Consider the following 21,249-nt stretch of genomic DNA (forward strand, 5'->3'; position numbering starts at 1 on the left):
ATACAAACCTACAAAACACTAACATTTATTATTAAAAAATTTCAAATACGTTTCAATACGCTACGTAAATCTTTTTCAATAGTAAATTTGATCTAAAAAGAAATGAATGCAATATACACACAAATATCACATATTAAAAGATAGGTATAATTAATGAGTACATAAGTTATAATTAATGAAAATTAAATGTAAGATCAGTTTTTAATAAAAAAAGAATAATAGAAGAAATTTTTGTAATATTTGATAAATATATATTTCAAAAAGTAATATATATATTAATATAGTAGTATATTAATTTCAAATGATTTTATTTGCTGACATGTCGATTATAAGAAACAAATTAATTATTATAAAATTAAACGATTATTTTTACCATTTCGCGAAATCAGTAATATGATAATTATAATCATTATATTGAAATAATCAATAAAAAAATAAATATTTATAACAATTCATTTGTCTTTAATAACAATTCATTATAACATTTCATTTGACTTTAATTATTTTCTTTTTTTATTATCGAAGTTGCACACTAAGTTTTTTTTCTAATCTTCTTCTATTAAATTTTATTTTTATTTTATTTTAACATAAATCGAATATAACATTATATTACATATCGTGAATCAAAAGTCAAATGTTACTTCGCTATGATGTAATAAGAAATATTTATAATCTAAATGTGTAAAGAAAAAGAAATATTAATAAATACTTAACTAATATATGCTTTGTCGGGATATTATTTCTTACATTTTACACAACTGCCAGTGTAACAGAATAGAATTTCTCATAATCCATATTATCATGAAAAAATACAACTTATTCTATTATTTTCAAAATAAATTTCAAGTATAATCGAGCACGACTTAAGACAGACTGCTTATAATTCTACTTGCTTGAATTTCTTAATCCTTTTTGCCATCAATGTAATTTATATTAATAGCATCTCCATAGCACACGTTATTTTCTTCTCATGAGAATACTACTATAATTGTGAAAATCGTTTTACTTGCAATCATCGAATATCATTCTTTACAATAAGACATATTGTCATATTCCCGTTGAATAAAATATTCATACATTTTCATCATCAGTAGTAAGTGAATGCATGAAACAGTATTTTCTATAAAACTTGACTTTATGGCATAAGAATGCAAATAATGTAGTGAAAAAAATAAATTGTGATATATTTAAATGAAGTCTAAGTTAACTATTTAAGTATTTACCTGAGGAAAAAATTAGAAGACTCTCTCTGATTATGTATATTCAAGCAGTATAAAACATTGCAAATAAAAATAGATGGTTTTCTTTGTAATCAAACATATTATCATAATCTCATTGAATGAAATATTTTTATGTCATCAGCAGCAAAAGAATGGAAAATTATAATTGTGCATATTTGACTTAAATACAATAAAGTACAAAACGTCGAGAGGGATAAAATATACATACATATATCATTTAAATTCCCAAGTTAAATAGCTATACATCTACTTGTTAAGTATAATAAAGATGCCGAAGAATACTGAAGAATGCTGAAAGTTATATTTTCTTTTTTAAATAATGTTTAAATCAAAATTATTATCCTTTAGACATCAGAAAATTATTGCATTGCTTTGCGGTGATGTATTTACATTCAGTGTATGTATGTGTGTATGTGTATTTGTACATATAATAAATATCTTTAGATATTTGCGATCTGCAATCCTGCATAATTTTTTATATATGGTATCTGCTTTGTAAATTTTTTTTCTTGCCTGTATTTCTGTTTTCAAGAATAAATATCAACAGTTTGTCGTAAAATAAGGAAAAATATTAAGATTGAAATAAATCGATTGACGGATACTTTAAAATCTTTAATTATTAATTTATCAAGAAAATATTACAATATTATCAAAAATACTGCAATATTATTATGATATTAAAATGTAACATCGACTACATATATTTCACTTTTGTAATATATTAAATGCAGAATATGATGTTTTCAAAATCTGAAATAGTAATTATAGGAAAAATTAATATAAAAGATTATACAATTTATGTGTAAATTTCGATTGTGTTCTAACTACACATCAAATATCTTTGCTGATGTTATACATGTTTTTTTCAATATATCAAGCAATTAGTTTATATATATACAAATGTATATATGTTATATATGTATATATGCAAATATATTATAGTACTTACATTACTGAAAGATTGAAGAGATAAAGTTATCAAAAAACTACTCGTAAACTTAACAGGAATTGTGCTACGCATCATGATCATCAGAAGTTCCTTCTTATCGCTTATTGATAATAAAGGCCATTCTGTGTGATATATCGCATCTCCTACATTCATACTCTGACAATAACAGAAATATAACAATAAACAATAGTAATTAATTAATTTAATGACTTTGTATTTATATGTGCACACATTTATATAATTTATGTGCTTCATATGTATATATTCTTTATATATTTCTCCATATACTTAATGTACATACTTAATGTATTTTTACATCTTTGTCACATACTTCGTTCGGTAAATTTTTTGGTAATTTATTTGGTATAGCTTTTTACTAAACATTTTACGACATTATATGAAACATTATACGAAAAGTTACATACTTTAAGTATAACTTCATTTCCAGACCAACAAAGAAAATAGATTTGTACAAACAAACTAAAGGTGTAAATTATCATAGTTGCACTTCTGGATTCCATCATATGCGTTGAGACATAATATACACTTGTACATAGTAATAATATACTGCCAAAAAATTGAACGAAGAATATTTGATTGAATATGATGTTTATTGTCTTAGCGAATCTGTAATAATATTATCTGTTATATTATCTGTTATATTATCTGTTATATTATCTGTTATAATATTATAATATTATCTGTTATATTAGACCTCGACATTCCATATTATCGAAATAATTTTAATAATATATATAATATCGCATGTTTTGCACAGTTCGCACAATTATAAGAATTAAAAGAACCTTAATACATTTGTTACTTACTAATAAATAATATATTAACACTTGATTTATTTTAAAAATTAAGTTAATTTGGCAGAACATGTCTAATGTAATTATTCTCTCAAAAATATTTTCTTGTATACATATGCTTATATCATGATTTTTTAATTTATTTATCAGTAAGTAATAAATGTATTAAGATTCTTTAATTCTTATAATTCAAAAATATTTTCTTTTTAAGATTTCTTAATAACAATTAATTCTTAAGAAATGGAGATATTATTTTCTAATTCTTTACAATTTTTCATTTCGAATATTAATTATCATTATAACTATAAACAATTTATAATTATAATTTATAGATATAACAATTACAGCATACACACAACATATTGATACATATATCTAAACAGATAATTAATAGATCATGCGTGTGAGCGTTTATAAAACAACTGATTCTCATGTAACTGACTTGTAAATGCAGAGATGATGATGTATGTACTTCGATATTGTTACTTTTTCATTATTTGGTGAAGCAGGTAAATGATTCAGATAACTAGCTATTTTGTTAATCATTAATTTGTTAAGACGATTTTCAAAAATTTCAAACTGGGCACAAGTTTGCAAAAATAATCCAAAAATTAAAGTTTCCGTGCCAACGGTTATAATTGCGCCGAGAATCACTGATAAAATCTGTTGAATGGACGTAATCCAGAAAATCGGAGATACGTTAATATCGTATGGCAACCATACTCTGTAGGGTAAATGACCTTGCATTATGTTTAACACTGACCCTGCTGTGACGCTTGTAACGGAACTTATCACCAAAAGTAAATACATTATCGAGCATGACCTGCACACAAATATAAGTTGAGATTATATATATATATATATATATATATATATATATATATATATATATATTATGCACTTAACTATATTCTCTTTTACACAAAATATAAAAATTTTTTATAGTTTTAGTTTTTTGCAGAGACTCATAATATGAATTTCCAATACAATAACTCTTATCTTATTTTACAAAGTTAGGTAAAATTAAAATAATTCTTATTTTTTTTACTTTTAAAAATATTTACTTAACTTGGAATTTATATATAAACACAAACAGATAAAATATAATTAACAAAATTTATCAACAGTTAGCAAATGACTTTTGCCACAAAGGACAACTGTCGCAATGCTAATTAGGAAAAATAAATTATTTTAAATTATTAAATTAATAAATTATTAAAATAATAAATTATTGAAATAATAAATTATTTTAAAAAATAAATTTTTTGACAAATATCTTAAAGTATAAATTAATAATATTTGATTGTGTATAAGATATTTAATGGTACTCACTTTATAAACTTATCATATTTCATTTGTATTGCCATTTCGTCTTCATCGCGAGGTTTATATGGTGTCTTCAATAATATATGCACCAGGCTAATAATTGAATTTCGACGTATTATAACGATGGTCGCTTTACAACACACACCAACAATACTAAGGAACATTACAGTATTAGTGATAAAATCATCGATATTATCGACAACAAAAGCGATGTCCATAAATTGAGTTAATATTAAAAAGTATTCTAAGACCAGCACAATAAAGGTAAATGCATTATACAGCAGTTTAGCAACATTCGATGACCAGTCGATAGGTCGCCATATACCAACGACAGTATATATTAGAAAATTTAGAGAAAGTATTTGCATCTTTATGATTAAAACAGAGCGTAGTATTGTCCTATATATGTAACATCTGGAAAATTATTGCAACATTACTTATCATCTTAATTTCGTATCATAATAATTAATCATTGCAAAAGTAAATGTCCGAAAGATAGACAATACATATTGATTTCAAACCATGATTTTATTTGCTAACATATTGATTATAAGGAATAAATTTATTATTACAAAATCAATCGATTATTTTTATCGTTTCATAATATGAGTTCAGATTATTATCAATAATGAAATAAATATTTGTAATGTATGTATAGTATTTGTAATGTAACAAATTTCATTTAGTTTTAGGGCATTTCCTTTTTTTACTATCGAAACAACAAGAGTATATATTACAAGAATATACATAGGATTTTTTTCTAATCTTCTTCTATTTAATTTTATTTTCATTTTACTTTAACATATAAATATAATATAATGTTATCATGAATCGAAAATCAAATGCACCTCGTTCTAATATAATAAGAGATATTTTTAAGTATAAGTATGTGAAAAAAAAGAAATATTAAACGCTTAGCTAATATATTCTTTGTCGGGGTATTATTTCTTACATTTACACAATTACCAGTGAAACAGAATAGCATTTCTCATAATCCATGTTATCATGAAAAAATACAACTTATTCTATTATTTTTAAAATAATTAAATTTCAAGTATAATCAAGCACGACTTGAGAGAGACTGCATGTAATTCTACTTGCTTGAATTTCTTAACCCTCTTTGCCATCAATGTAATTATTAGCAACTCTATAGTGCACGTTATTTTCTTCTCATGAGAATACTACTATAATTGTGAAAATCGTTTTACTTGCATTGATCGAATACCATTCTTTACAGTAAGACATATTGTCATATTCCCGTTGAATAAAATATTCATACATTTTTATCATCAGTAGTAACTAAATACATAAAATAGTGTTTTCAATAAAACTTGATTTTATGGCATAAGAATGCAAATAATGTAGTGAAATAAATAAATTGTGATATATTTAAATGAGAGAAAAAAAAGTCTAAATGTATTTTTATTTTTAAGTATAAACATTGACAGCATTGATATTTTTTGTCGTATAAAATAAGGAAAGAGTGTTAAGATTGAAATAAATAGACAAATTGATGCTACTAAGATCTTTAGTTATTAATTTATCGAGAAATATTACAATATTATTAAATATACTGCAATATTATTATGATATGAAAACGCATCATCGACTATATATATCTCACTTTTGTAATACACTAAATGCAGAATATGATGTTTTTAAGATCTGAAAGAATAATTATAGAGAAAATTAATGTTAAAGATTATACATACATCACTTTTCAAAAATTTCGATCGTGTTCTAACATGTTACACGTCAAACATCTCCTTTCTGATATCATATATATTTATACATATTTTTTTTAATATAATATAATTATTTTGTTGTACATACACACACACACACACACACACACACACACAAATACATATATATATATATATGTATATATAATATATAGTACTTACGCTACTGAAAGATTGAAGAGATAAAGTTATCAAAAAACTACTGGTAAATTTAACAGTAATTGTACTACGCTTCATAATCATTAGTAGTTCCTTCTTCTCACTGGTTGGCAATAAGATCCATTCCATGTGATATATCGCATCTCCTACACTCATACTCTGACAATGTAACAAAAATATAATAATAAACAATAACTATTTAATTAATTTAATGTGGCTTTGTGTTTATATATGTGTACACAACACACACACACACACACACACACACACTAAATTAATTAATTGCTATTGTTTATTATTAAGTATATATATATATATATATATATATATATATATTTTTTTTTTTTTTTTCCTTTATATTTATATATTCTTCATATATTTCTATACCTATTTAACATATTTTCAAATTTTTCGTCATATACTTTATTTGATAAATTTTTTTGGATAATTTATTTCTTACATTTCTTTGAACTAAACATTTTACTACATACGAAAAATTATATACCTTAAGTATGACTTCATTTCCAGACCAACAAAGAAAATAGATTTGTACGAACATACCAAAGGTATAAAATATCATAGTTGCACTTCCAGAATCCATTATATGCGTTGAGACATAATATACACTTGTACATATTAAAAATATACTGCCAAAATATTGAATGAAGAATACCTGGTTGAATATAATGTTTATTGCTTTAGCAAATCTGTAATAATGTTATATTAGATCTGGACATATGATCGAAACAATTTTAATAATATATATAATATCATATTTTTTGCACAGCTCGCGTAATTTTAAGAATTAGAAAAATAATCTTAACGTTTATTATTGAAAAGTAAATTAAAATATCATGGTAAATAAGCATATAAATTGACATTTGATTTATTTTAGAAATTAAGTTAATTGGACAAAGCTTGATTAACATAATTCTCTCAATGATGTTCTGTTTTTAAGATTTCTTAACAAATCAATTAATTTCTAAAAAAATGTAGATGTTGTTATCTAATTTTTCACAATTTTTTGTCTCTAATATAACTACTATTATAACTATAAACAAACAATTTACAATTTATAATTTATAATTAAAAAAAATTTTTAGATATAATTTAGATATAATTTTTAAATAAAATTAAAATACTCAATTACAACAACATATTGACATATCTAAACAGATAATAAAATGTGTAAGGGAGCATTTATAAAGGAACTGATTCTTATGTAACTGACTGATTCTTATGTAACTAACTTGTAAATGCAAAGATGATGATGTATGTGTCCCGATATTGTCAATTTTCCAACATTTGGCGAAGAAGGTAAATGATTTAGATAATTAGCTATTTTGTTAATCATGAATTTGTGAAGACGACTTTCAAAAATTTCGAATTGGGCACAAGTTTGTAAAAATAATCCAAAAATTAAAGTTTCCGTGCCAGCAGTTATAATTGCGCCGAGAATTACTGATAAGATCTGTTGAATGGACATAATCCAGAAAATCGAAGATGTGTTAGTATCGTATGGAACCCATATTCTGTAAGGTAAATGACCTTGCATTATGTTTAACACTGACCCTGCTGTGACGCCTGTAACGCCAATTATCACCAAAAGTAAATACATTATCGAGCATGACCTGCACACAAATATAAGTTGAGATTATATATATATTTTATGCACTTAACTATATTCTCTTTTACACAAAATATAAAAATTTTTTATAGTTTTAGTATTTGCAGAAACTCAATTTTTAATACAATAATTCTTATTTTATTTTACGAAGTTGTGCAAAATAATTCTTATTTTTTATATAGAATATTTATATAGAATATTTATATAGAATATGTATATAGAATATTTACTTAATTTAGAATTTATATAAAAACTCGAACAGACAAAATGCAATTGACAAAATTTATCAACAGTCTTTAAACGATTTTTGCACAAAGGACAACTGTCGCAATGCTAATTAAGAAAAATAACTTATTTCACGAATATCTTAAGTTATAAACTATTAATATTTTATTGTGTATAAAATATCGAATGTGGTACTTACTTTATAAACTTATCATATTTCATTTGTATTGTCATTTCGTTTTCATCTCGAGGTTTATATGGTGCCTTCAATAATATATATACCAGGTTAATAATTGAATTTCGACGTACTATAACGACGGTCGCTTTACAACAAGCAGCAACAATATTAAGGAACATTAGAGTGTTAGTGACAAAATCATCGATATTATCGACAACAAAAACGATGTCTATGAATTGAGTTAACATTTGAAAGTATTCCAAGACCAGCACAATAAAGGTAAATGCATTATATAGCAGTTTAGCAACATTCGATGACCAGTCGATAGGCCGCCATATACCAACGATAGTATATATTAAAAAATTTAAAGAAAGGATTTGCATCTTTATGATTGTAAAAAACAGTGTATAGTACTTCTCTATACACTATTTAACATCTGGAAAAATATTGTAGCATTACTTACCTCAATTTCGTATCACAATAATTAATTATTGTAAAAGTAAGTGTCCGAAAGTTAGACAATAGATAATATTAATTTCAAACCATGATTTTATTTGATAACATATCGATTATAAGGAACAAGTTAATTATTACAAAATCAATCGATTATATATGTTTATCAGAACATTATTTCTTACATTTTACACAATTATCAGTGAAACAGAATAGAATTTCTCATAATCTATGTTATCATGTGAGAGAGAAAATGTAGAACTTATTCTAATATATATATATATTTTTTCAAAATAATTGGATTTCAAGTGTAGCCGAGCACGTCTTGAGACAGACTGCATGTAATTTTACTTGCTTGAATTTTTTAGTCGTTTTTCCGTCAATACAATTGTTAGCAACTGGATGGCGCTTGTTATTTTTTTCATACATACTACAATACTATAATACATACGACAATACTATTATAATTATGAAAATCATCTTACTTATGCAACGATCGAATGTCGTTCTTTACGTTGAGGCATATTGTCATATTCCTATTCAATAAAATATTCATATACATTTTCTTCATCGATAGTAACCGAAAGCATGAATTAGTGTTTTCTATAAAACATAACTTTATGGCATGAGAAGGCAAATAAAGTAGCAAAAGAAGTAAATTGTGATATATTTAAGATATATTTATACATTTATCTGAGAAAGAATTAGAAGATTTGCATATATATTCTGACAAAATAAAATATCGTAAATAAAATAGATGATCTTCTTTTTCAATGCAAAATGTATTGTTGATACATGAATAAGGAATTATTGCATTGTATTACATGTGTATCATATGTCTGTTTAATATGTGCACTTATGTATGAATGCATTTTACATGTTGTAGATTTATTTCACTTCTGTTTTTAAATGTAAATTTTATTGGAAAAGTTATATTTTCCTTTTTTAAATTATGTCAAAATTATTATCATTTATGTATCAGAAAACTATTGCATTATTTTATGATTATATATTTACATTCAGTATATCTGTGTGTACAACATAATAAATATGTTTAGATATTTGCGCAATGCTGCGTAATTTTTTACATACGATATCGCTATTTTATATATTTCTTTCTTGTCTGTATTTCTATTCTCAAGAATAAATATCAACAGTTTGTAATAAAATAAAGGAGAGTGTACAGTTTGAAATAAACGGATATTTTAAGTTATTAATTTAATTATTATTTTATCGAGTAGATTACAATATTATCAAAAATACTGCAATATTATTATAATATTAAAATGGACCATTGACTAGATGTATCTCACTTTTGTAATATATTAAATGCAGAATATGATGTTTTCAAGATCTGAAATAGCAATTATAGAAAAATCAATATCGTGATCAATATCAAGATCGTGATCATCGATTCTTACACATCAAACATTCTTCCTGTTGTTATATATGTTTTTACAAATATAACATAGTACTTACATTACTGAAAGATTGGAGAGATAAAGTTATTAAAAAACTACTGGTAAACTTAACAGGAATTGTGCTGCGCATCATGATCATTAGCAGTTCTTTCTTATCGCTGATTGGTAATAAAGGCCATTCCGTGTGATATATCGCATCTCCTACATTCAAACTCTGACAATATAATAGAAATATAATAATGAATATAACAATAGCAATTAATTATTTCAATGATTTTGTATTTATATGAGTACACATTTATATAATTTATACACACATATTCTCTTCATATTTATATATTTTTAATATATTTCTACATCTGTATTTAATGTGTTTTTATATTTTTCTCATATACTTTATTTGATAAATTTTGGTAAATTTATTTGGTTAATTTATAATTTTAACTAAACAGTTTATAAAATACACGAAAAGTTACATACTTTAAGTATGACTTCGTTTCCGGACCAGCAGAAAAAATAGATTTGTACAAACATACTACAGGTATAAACTACCATAGTTGCACTTCTAGATTCCATCATATGCGTTGAAACATAATATACACTTGTACATATTAATAATATACTGCCAAAAAATTGAATGAAAAATATCTGGTTGAATATAATGTTTACTGTTTTAGCGAATCTGTAATAAATCATATTAATTCCTGACAATCTATATAATTGGGATTTTTAACAATATACATAATATCTATCTATATAATTGGGAATTTTAACAATGTACATAATATATTTCTTGCACAGCTCGCATAATTATAAGAATTAGAAAAATAACCTTAACTCATTACTAACTGATAAATAAATTAAAATATCATGATAAATAAGCATATATATATATATATATATATATATATATATTTTTTTTTTGATATTTGATTTATTTTAAAAGTTAAGTTAATTTTGTAGAACTTGGCTAATATAATTATTCTTTCTATTCGAAAAATTTCTCTTTTAAAAGTTTCTTAACAACTTCAATTAATTCCTAAAAATGGATGTGTTATTTTTTAACTCTTTACAATATTTCATTCTTGAATATTAATTAATATTGTAACTATATACAGAAACAATTTATAATTATAATTTGTAAATGCAACAATTACACACACAACACATTGATATATTTAAACAGATAATTAATAAGTCGAGCGAGCATTTATAAAGATTCTGTAACTAACTTGTAAATGCAAAGATGATGATGTATATACTTCGATATTGTTACTTTTTCATTATTTGGCGAAACAGGTAAATGATTCAGATAACTAGCTATTTTATTATTCATTAATTTATGAAGACGACATTCAAAAATTTCAAACTGGGCACAAGTTTGTAAAAATAATCCAAAAATTAAACTTTCCGTGCCGACACTTATGATTGCGGCGAGAAACACTGATAAGATCTGTTGAATGGACATAATCCAGAAAATCGGAGATGCGTTAGTATCATATGGAACCCATACTCTGTAAGGTAAATGACCTTGCATTATGTCTACCACTGACCCTGCTGTGACGCCTGATGCGGAACTTATGACCAAAAGTAAATACATTATCGAGCATGACCTGCACACAAATATAAATTGAGATTATATAATAAAGAGACAATGATGATTATAGAATTGAGACAATAGAAATTGAGATTATATTTTATCCACTTAAGTGTATTCTCTCTTACACAAAATATAAAATTTTTTTATAGTTTTAGTATTTGCAGAAACTCAATTTTTAATACTTACAATAATTCTTATTTTATTTTACAAAGTTGTGCAAAATAATTCTTATTTTTTATGTAGAATATTTACTTAATTTAGAATTTATACAAAAACTCAAACAAAATTAACAAAATTTATCAATAGTTTGGCAAGCAACTTTTGTCAAAGGACAATTATCACAATGCTATTGAAAAAATTAAATTATTGCATGAATGTCTTAAATAGACTATTGTCATAAATAGACTATTGTCATAAATAGACTATTAATTGTTGTGTATAAAATATTTAATGATACTCACTTGATAAATTTATCATATTTCATTTGTATTGCCACTTCATCTTCGTCTCGAGGTTTATATGGTGCCTTCAATAATATTTGCACCAGGCTAATAATTGAATTTCGGCGTACTACAACGATGGTCGCTTTACAACAAACACCAACAATACTCAGGAACATTAGAGTATTAGTAGCAAAATCATCAATATTATCGACAACAAGAACGATATCCATGAATTGGGTTAACATTAAAAAATATTCTAAGACTAGTACAATAAAAGTAAACGTATTATACAACAGCTTAGCGACGTTCGATGACCAGTCGATAGGTCGCCATATACCAACGACGGTATATATTAGAAAATTTAGAGACAGTATTTGCATCTTTATAATTATAAATGAGAGTATAATATTTTTTATATATGTAACATCTGAAAAAATATTGCAATATTACTTATCATCTTAATTTCGGATCATAATAATTAATCATTGCAAAAGTAAATGTTCGAAAACTAGATGATACAATTAAAAAAAAATTATTTTAATTTTTTTCACATTTTTTTTTAAAGTAGCATTTTTTATATTTTAAAATAATTAATGTAAATTCAAATAATATTTTAATAAGGAACATAATAACATCAATAGAAAAATTTGTGTAATACTTGTTAAATATACATTTCCAAAAACTTAGTAACATATTGATTTCAAACCATAATTTTATTTGCTGATAGGTCGGTTATAAGATACAAATTAATTATTTACAAAACTAATTGTTTATCTTGATCGTTGTGTTGAATTAATAATATGAAATTTATGATCATTATTATAATAATCAATAAAAGAAATAAATATTTGTATAACTAATTTAATTGACTCTAAAACATTTAGAACATTAGAGGCTTTTCTTTTCTTATTATCGAACTTATACATCTAGAACTTTTTTTTAATTTCCTTCTGTTTAAAAATCACTGTAGGAAAATAAATAATTTTTTGATCTTCTTCTAATTAGTTTTTATTTAACTTTAACACAAATCACGTACAATATTATCATGAAGCGAAAATCGATTGTTACTTCTTTATATTGTAATATATGAGATAATATATCTTCTTAAATACTAAATACAAGTATTAATATTTATATATGTTCCCCAGAATATTATTGCTTACATTTTTTATAATGCACAGAACAGAATTTTTTGTAATCAATGTTATGTCACTAAGAAAATATAACTTATTCTGTTCTTTTCAAAATAATTAGATTTCAAGTGTAATGGAGCACATCTTGATGCAAACTGCATATAGTTTTATTTGCTTGAATTTCTTAATTCTTTTCTCATAAGTTCGATTATTAGCAACTTGATGGCGTACATTATTTTCTGCTCAATATTCTGTAAATATTACTACTATATAATTGTGAAAATAATTTTACTTGCAACGATCGAGGAGAGCCGTTCTTTACAGTAAGACATATTGTCATATTCCCATTGAATAAATTATTCATGCATTTTTGTATCAGCAGTAACTGAATGCATAAAAGGATATTTTCTACCATCTTGATTTTCACATTATATTACAAACGATGTAGCGAATGAAGTAAATTATGATATAATTAAATGACATATAAGTTAATCATTTATACATCTATTTGACGAACAAAGAAGACTGGAATGATATTTTCTACAATCTTGATTTTCACATTATATTACAAACGATGTAGCGAATGAAGTAAATTATGATATAGTTAAATTATGATATAGTTAAATGACATATAAGTTAATCATTTATACATCTATTTGACGAACAAAGAAGACTGGAAGACTGTAGGTATATTTTCATTCTAGCAGTAAAAAAACATTGTGGATACTTTTCTTTTTTAATTTATGTAAAAGTAAATTATTACTTGTGCATTAAACCAAATTGTTACATTGTATTATATATATAACATTTGTATATTTTATGTGTATTTATACGAATGCATATTATATATTCTATAGATTTTTCATTTATTTTTTAAATGTGCGTAATCTATTATATATATGTATTAGCATCAATTATTTATTGTTTGATAAATATAGCTTTCATTTTTTGATAATTAATACCGCCAATCTATCTAAAACAATAAACATAATGGTAAATATACCGAATAGGGGACCCAGCCCCAATAACCTTGACATATGTTGTCAAAGTCACTGTCCTGAGTAACGTGCAGGAGGTTTTAGCCGTCGCTCGTTGTTTATTAAAAAGTTATTAACAAAAGAAGTTTTATAAATGGAACTTAATTTTCGGACACCATGTACAATAACAGACCTCTTGTCGCGTTGAAAGTTATAAACGTGAATAAACGTAAAGAAAAACGCAAAAAAAGGCAAATTAAAGATAAATAAAAAAAAGGTAAACAATTTAAATTTATATAGAATTTAATACAATTTAATACAATTAAAAAATATCACAAATGTATGTGTACACACACACACACACGCGCGCGCGCGGGGGGTGCAAGAGGGGCCTTCGGCCCCCCTCCCGCAACCACTCCGCCGATAGGCAAGGTGGACATCGCTTTACAACTTACAGCATATATCCATTGTGATTGAACTCTTCGCAATGCGTCCCCTACCGGCGGGGCGGTTGCAGGAGGGGGGCCGAAGGCCCCCCTTGCACCCCCCGCGCGCGCACGCGCGTGTGTGTGTGTGTGTACACATACATTTGTGATATTTTTTAATTGTATTAAATGTATTTAAAATAATTATTTTTTTATATAACAGCTAAGTTATTGTACATTTCTTTTGTTAATAACTTTTTAATAAACAACGAGCGACGGCTAAAACCTCCTGCACGTTACTCAGGACAGTGACCTTGACAACATATGTTAAGGTCAAGGTTATTGGGGCTAGGTCGGTATATTTACCAACATAATAATTATAAATAATGAGACGACGCTAATATCAATACAATTCAAATAGGGATTTGAATTAAAATATATATGCAGATAAAAATTTTATAGATTTATAGTTTATTAATTTTGTCAAAAACTACAACGATATTTTCATATTTATACGCACTCTTGGTTATTTATGTCTCACTTTTGTAATACATTAAATGCCGAGTATGATATTTTCAAGATCTGAAAAATAATTAAAGAAGAGATTAATTAAAAGATACACTTGTCAACAATTTCGATCGCCTTCTCATTGACTTAAGCATTATTAAGTATCTTTAATGATATTTTTAACATTTTTATAATATATCAAGTCATTATTTTGTTACATTTAAATAATGCTATAATACAACAATAATGCTTACGCCGCTATAAGACTGAAGAGATAAAGTTATCAAGAAGCTACTGGTAAATTTTATAGGAAGTGTACTACGCATCATGATCATTAACAGCTCTTTTTTTTCACTGACTGATAATAAGGGCCAGTCCATATGATATATCGTATCTCCTACACTTATACTCTACCATAAAAATACGATAAAATAGAATAATCTTATAATAATATTAAATTATTTTACATCTTTATATACGGCTTTATACACATATAAGTATTTACATTTTACATATATTTTTATAAATATATATGCGTTATTTCATACTATATATTTATGAATTTAGACTATTTCTAATTTTGTGATAGATCAAAGCTTATTTCGCAAACTTAAAGAGAATGAAATTATGGAAATATTCATATGATTTTTAATGACATTAATTTGTAAAATAAATTAATTTATAAAGTTACTCAGATGTATATACTTTGTAAATGAATATAACCAAAAATCACGAATACTTTCATTTTATTTTCTTCAAGCTTGTGAAATAATTTCTGTATTAATTAAATATATATTTGCATTTTAAAATCCAAATTTACCTTAAGTATGACTTCATTTCCAGACCAGCAATAAACGAAGACTTGTACAAACATACAGATAGTGTAAACTATCAAAGTAGCACTTTCGGATTCCGTAATATGTGCTGACAGATAATATACACTTGTACATAATACCAATATACTGCCGAAAAATTGAACAAAGAGTACTTGATTAAATATAACATTTACTGTTTTGGCGTACCTGTAATAATATTATATCAATTTTATATTAGGATGATACATGCTACGGTGGACAATAATTCTAATTGAGAATTATTATTTGATTTACTTTAAAATTTGCACAATTTAATAAATTATTTTATAAATGTTATTTTATTATAGAAACCGACTGAGAGATTTTAGATATAATATTTAATAGATTAATATATTTTAAAATATAAATGATAGGATTTACGAAAAGCGATGTATAAAAAATTGATTCTAGTACGACTAACTTGTAAATACTGAGGTGGTGATATATGTATTCCGAAATTATTGCTCTTCCTTTATTTGATGAAGCAGGTTTCAGATATTTAGCTATTTTGTTAGATATTAATTTGTGAAGACGATTTTCAAAAATTTCAAACTGAGCGCACGTTTGCAAAAACAATCCAAATACTAGGGTCTCCGTGCCAACATTTATAATAGTGACGAAAACCACAGTTACGATTTGCTGAATAGATGTAATCAAGAACATTGGAGATGTATCAGTATCGTACGGCACCCATATTCTATAAGGCAAATAACCTTGCGTGACGTTTAGTACTGATCTTACTGTGACGCCGGTAACGGAACTCGTCGCCAAAAGCGAATACTTAATTGAACATGACCTGCAAATGAAGAATTGAAATTATATTTTCTAAATTTTCGTGAAATTAAAGTTTTATGATAATTAAAATTTGTTTGCACTTTTAATACAAGAATAAGAATTTATAATCGAAATGACAATTCTTAATTCTTCTTTTTTAAACGAGAAGCTTGATATACTTAAAATAGTAATTTTATGACTTTTTTACAGAATTATTATTACGTTTAATATATTTTTGTAGCATTTATATGATTATAATTAAAGCATTTTTTTTAAAGAATACTCGTGTGGTTACCTGATAAATTTATCAAATTTTCTTTGTATTGCCATTTCGTCTTCGTTTCGAGGTTTGCAAGGTGGCTCCAACAATGTTTGTACCAACTTGATAATTGCTTTTCGACGTACTACAACGATAGTTGCTTTACACGTAACGGCAACAATAGTCAGGAACATTAGAGTATTAGTGGCAAAATCATCGATATTGTCAACAACAAGAAGGATATCCATCAATTGAGTTAGCATCAAAAAGTATAACGAGACTAGTATAATAGAAGTAAATATGCTATATAACAATTTAGCGACGTTTGATGACCACTTGATAGGTCGCCATACACCACCAACGGTGTACATTAAAAAATTTAGAGAAAATAGTTGCATATTTATAAATAGAAATAGCTTATCGGGACATTACACAAAAATATAACACACTTTTATATATAAAATAAACATAATAATCATTTATATCATGATAATTCTTTTTTTTTTATTTCTTCAAATATATTAATTAATTTTTGGGAATTTTAGGAGAAAAACTCAATATAAAATAGGATATAATTTTTTATATGATATATTATAGGATGATAAAATTTTATGAGCGACTCGCGCATTTCACTTTAAACACTAATTATGAAAAATTTTATTTATCTAACATATAGATAATATTAGTCTGAAAAATCGGATAATTTTTAATTATGAAAATATGTGTAAATATAATTTAAAAATAGATATTTATATCACACTTTTTCGAAATATTGCTTCTCATATTTTAGCACAATAGAAATGATAAATACTAAACGGACGTAGACTGTTTCAATACCGAGACAATTAAACTTTAACTAAAACGCGCACGTGCAAGAGAATATACTTTCTTTAACATCATGATCTTATATTAATTATTATGCTCAACAACTTAATGTGAAGTCTATTATTTTGTATTACCGTGCACATTATTTTCCGTTTATATATAAATATTGTAATGATACATACATGACAATACATGACTGTAATGATGACTACTTTCTCTGTATCGATCAACCTGATATTCTACCCTTTTATCTAAGCATATTGTTACATTCCCATCGAATAATGTTTATCTTTTGTCGTCGAATACAACTCTCTCTTAAGAGACTTAGATTATATATAAATTTATATTTCTCCGCAAAAGAAATACAAACGATTATACTTTCTTCATTTCATTGTCGAATAAAATATAAAATGTAATAAGTAGATATAATGCAATCAGATATTTTTCCAAGTTGCAGAACCGTATACATATCTCTATCAAATACGACGAGACATTATTATCCTGGCGTATACATCGTGTGTTTTATAAGGTATAAAAAATAATAGGTATTTTATTCTTAGAGAATTCTTTAATCAAACAAAAATTTTAAATTGTGTATTTCCTCGTTATAATGGTGCTTAACGCACCAACATTTTTTAATTATAATGATATAACATTTCTAAACAAACATGTAATATTTTTATATGAACATTCTGTTTGGACACTTTTTAGTTGATTTTAATTGATTAAATATTCTATATATATAGACTATTATAATTGTAGCAGTTTCTTTTTAAAGAAATTTTTACTTCTATATTTTGCATATTTCTTCTAATATCTTTACACACTTTTGAGTAATATATATTTTTGAGTAATATTTATTTCCAATAGAACATAAAAAAAAACTCTTTTGCATATTAATTAAGAATTTTAATTAACACTTATATCCATGTTAGCAATATTCGCATTTTTGCTAATAATTTTAAAAATTATTTTATATGTTGTAAAAATACAGAAATTAAATCTCAAAATGTATTGGATTATTAATTGAATTAAGATTCTCCTGAATTTTAATATTTTTACATGCCTTTCTTAAAAATTACATATAGAAAATCTGCATTGCATTCAAATTAGATGTTTTGCAAATATTTGCAAAACGTTTGATTTGAATTTAATTTACCTTGTACAATCTATGTGTAAATTCTAAAAAAATTTACCTAAAAAATAACAACGGCAATAATAATTCTAAAAAAAAAATATATTGAAATTTTAAATTCTGTGTGATGGGTAATTTATTTCTAATAAATTATCATATATATATGATATATTGCGAAAGAATAAATAAAATCTTAAGATTGTTGCAAAAGATTAAATGCAGAGTAAGACGTTTTCAGAAGCTGTAAAATAAAATAAAATTATAATAGAAAATAAAAATTTTCTTTATATTACAAAATATCAAAAAAGCTTGAAATTATAGTACCAACATTGCCATAAGATTCCAGAGATAATGTCACCAAAAAGCTACTGGTAAACTTGATAGGTCGTGTGCTACGCCTCATAATCATCAGTAGATCCTTTTGTTCGCTAATTGGCATTAATATCCAATCCATTTTATATACAGCTTCACTCAATTCAGTGCTCTGAAAAAATAAAAACATAATTAGAATAATGAAATAATCGTCGGCAAAACAATTTTTGCGAAAAGCTTCTAAAATAAAATTTTTCACAATAATGCTATTCGTTGGTTTTCTCTTTATGCATCCTTATGACTACCTTAAGTATAACTTCGTTTCCAGCCCAACAATAAACAAAAATTTGGACAAACATGCAAAGTACATAGATAATCAAACTGATGATGTCGGTAATTGTCATATGAGAAGATAAATGATACAGACTTGTGCATAACACCAATATGCTGGCGAAAAATTGGACAAATATCACTTGGCTGAATACCTTATTGATAATTTTGGCAAGTCTATAAATATTTTTATATTATGTTGCAAATTATACAACTAATATGTAGAAAATTAAAAAGATATTAAAACTAATATTATATATATACCAAACATTATTTAATATATTTAACAGAAAAATACGTACATAAAATAACTTCATCATTTGCTAGACGAACCTGATTATACATAGATGATGTAAAATATGTTCCGACAATCTGCCTGTTCCATTTGATGTATCATTCAGCGAAATGGGAGTTTCCTCCTTCTTACTGGACTTCATCATTTTTTGCAGACGATGTTTCAAAATCTCAATTTGTGCGCATATTTGTAAGCAAAATCCCAATACTGTGGTCTCCGTCGCAACGTTTACAATTGTACCAAAAATTACAGCCACCACCTCTTGAATTGATGTAAACCAGAATAAAAGAGGCGACGTGTAATCGTACGGTACCCACATCCTATAGGGTAATTCACCCTCTAAAATATTGAACATTCCTCCTAGTACGGCACCAGTGGCAGAAAATGATGCCAAAGACGTATATCTTATGGAATATGATCTGCATATGTTTCGCGAAATCAGTGTAAATATCAATGTACGAAAGAGCAATATATGTTGTATGTGTTTCGAAATTATATAGATTAACAGTATTAACTGTGCTCAGTAAATAGAAAGACTAATAATCATCTTTGATTATCATTGTATATACAGCACTTTAAATAACTTTCGTAATACAGATGCAGGAGTGCAACATTTAGATTTATAATAATTAGTATATTAATCTTTTTTTAATAATTTAAAAAAATTAACTATTAGAATTAATCCTTAGAAAATTTCTTATATATTTATTAAATTAAATCCCTTTACTTTATTTTATTTGTTTTGCATTATTTAATTTAATTTAATTGACTAATAACATATTTATTTTTATCTATCAATTTACATGCTAACAAGATTGTGATGTCATCGACAGTTGCATCACTTAAATGTACCGACCTGATCAAACAATCGAACTTCATCTGGATATCGCTCTCTTCTTCATTGTACACTTTGCAAGGTTTCTTCTGGAGTGTTTCGATTAAATTGACAATTTCATCGCGACGTGTTATAACAGCAGTTGCCTTAAATAATACACTGACAGACGAAAGTAACAGTAAAGAATTCGTGGCGAAATCGTCTATGTTATCAATAACAAGAATAATATCTAGCAATTGAGTCAGCATTAAAATTATTAATAAATACATCGTGAAGCAAGTGAGTATCCAATACAGCATCTTGGAACATTTTGAAGACCACTCGATTGGTCGCCACATACCACTAATGGTATATAAAAAGAAATTAAAAGACAGTATCTGCATTTTTATTTACAATTGCTGCAATA

General features: G+C 25.4%; 5 protein-coding genes across 5 annotated transcripts; all 5 read right to left on the reverse strand.

Annotated features, from left to right (window-relative positions):
* Positions 1 to 1,946: 1,946 nt before the first annotated feature.
* Positions 1,947 to 4,699, reverse strand: LOC145965546 (odorant receptor 10-like). The gene is made up of 5 exons (XM_083089202.1): positions 4,338 to 4,699; positions 3,448 to 3,828; positions 2,616 to 2,817; positions 2,191 to 2,346; positions 1,947 to 1,991 (listed from the first exon to the last, which is right to left on the reverse strand). The coding sequence occupies exons 1-5, from the start codon at positions 4,697 to 4,699 to the stop codon at positions 1,947 to 1,949; spliced, it is 1,146 nt and encodes a 381-aa protein (XP_082945328.1).
* Positions 4,700 to 5,951: 1,252 nt separating this feature from the next.
* On the reverse strand, positions 5,952 to 8,648 carry LOC145965544 (odorant receptor 46a-like). Its single transcript, XM_083089199.1, has 5 exons — positions 8,287 to 8,648; positions 7,486 to 7,866; positions 6,741 to 6,942; positions 6,239 to 6,394; positions 5,952 to 5,996 (listed from the first exon to the last, which is right to left on the reverse strand). The coding sequence occupies exons 1-5, from the start codon at positions 8,646 to 8,648 to the stop codon at positions 5,952 to 5,954; spliced, it is 1,146 nt and encodes a 381-aa protein (XP_082945325.1).
* Positions 8,649 to 10,027: 1,379 nt separating this feature from the next.
* LOC145965543 (odorant receptor 46a-like) lies at positions 10,028 to 13,379 on the reverse strand. Its single transcript, XM_083089198.1, has 6 exons — positions 13,346 to 13,379; positions 12,201 to 12,609; positions 11,372 to 11,752; positions 10,620 to 10,821; positions 10,198 to 10,353; positions 10,028 to 10,072 (listed from the first exon to the last, which is right to left on the reverse strand). Exons 2-6 carry the CDS (start codon positions 12,560 to 12,562, stop codon positions 10,028 to 10,030), a joined length of 1,146 nt encoding a protein of 381 aa, XP_082945324.1. The 5' UTR covers positions 12,563 to 12,609; positions 13,346 to 13,379.
* A 1,798-nt stretch (positions 13,380 to 15,177) lies between these two features.
* Positions 15,178 to 17,533, reverse strand: LOC145965542 (4-vinylanisole receptor-like). Its single transcript, XM_083089197.1, has 5 exons — positions 17,148 to 17,533; positions 16,500 to 16,874; positions 16,045 to 16,246; positions 15,479 to 15,634; positions 15,178 to 15,299 (listed from the first exon to the last, which is right to left on the reverse strand). Exons 1-5 carry the CDS (start codon positions 17,507 to 17,509, stop codon positions 15,255 to 15,257), a joined length of 1,140 nt encoding a protein of 379 aa, XP_082945323.1. The 5' UTR covers positions 17,510 to 17,533; the 3' UTR covers positions 15,178 to 15,254.
* Positions 17,534 to 19,232: 1,699 nt separating this feature from the next.
* LOC145965548 (4-vinylanisole receptor-like) lies at positions 19,233 to 21,226 on the reverse strand. The gene is made up of 5 exons (XM_083089204.1): positions 20,865 to 21,226; positions 20,047 to 20,427; positions 19,689 to 19,890; positions 19,400 to 19,555; positions 19,233 to 19,312 (listed from the first exon to the last, which is right to left on the reverse strand). Exons 1-5 carry the CDS (start codon positions 21,224 to 21,226, stop codon positions 19,265 to 19,267), a joined length of 1,149 nt encoding a protein of 382 aa, XP_082945330.1. The 3' UTR covers positions 19,233 to 19,264.
* Positions 21,227 to 21,249: the final 23 nt, after the last annotated feature.

Source organism: Camponotus vicinus, unplaced genomic scaffold, assembly GCF_025532165.1.
Source record: "Camponotus vicinus isolate PSW18456_S1 unplaced genomic scaffold, iyCamVici1.0 SCAF_14, whole genome shotgun sequence".
Classification (NCBI taxonomy): domain Eukaryota; kingdom Metazoa; phylum Arthropoda; class Insecta; order Hymenoptera; family Formicidae; genus Camponotus; species Camponotus vicinus.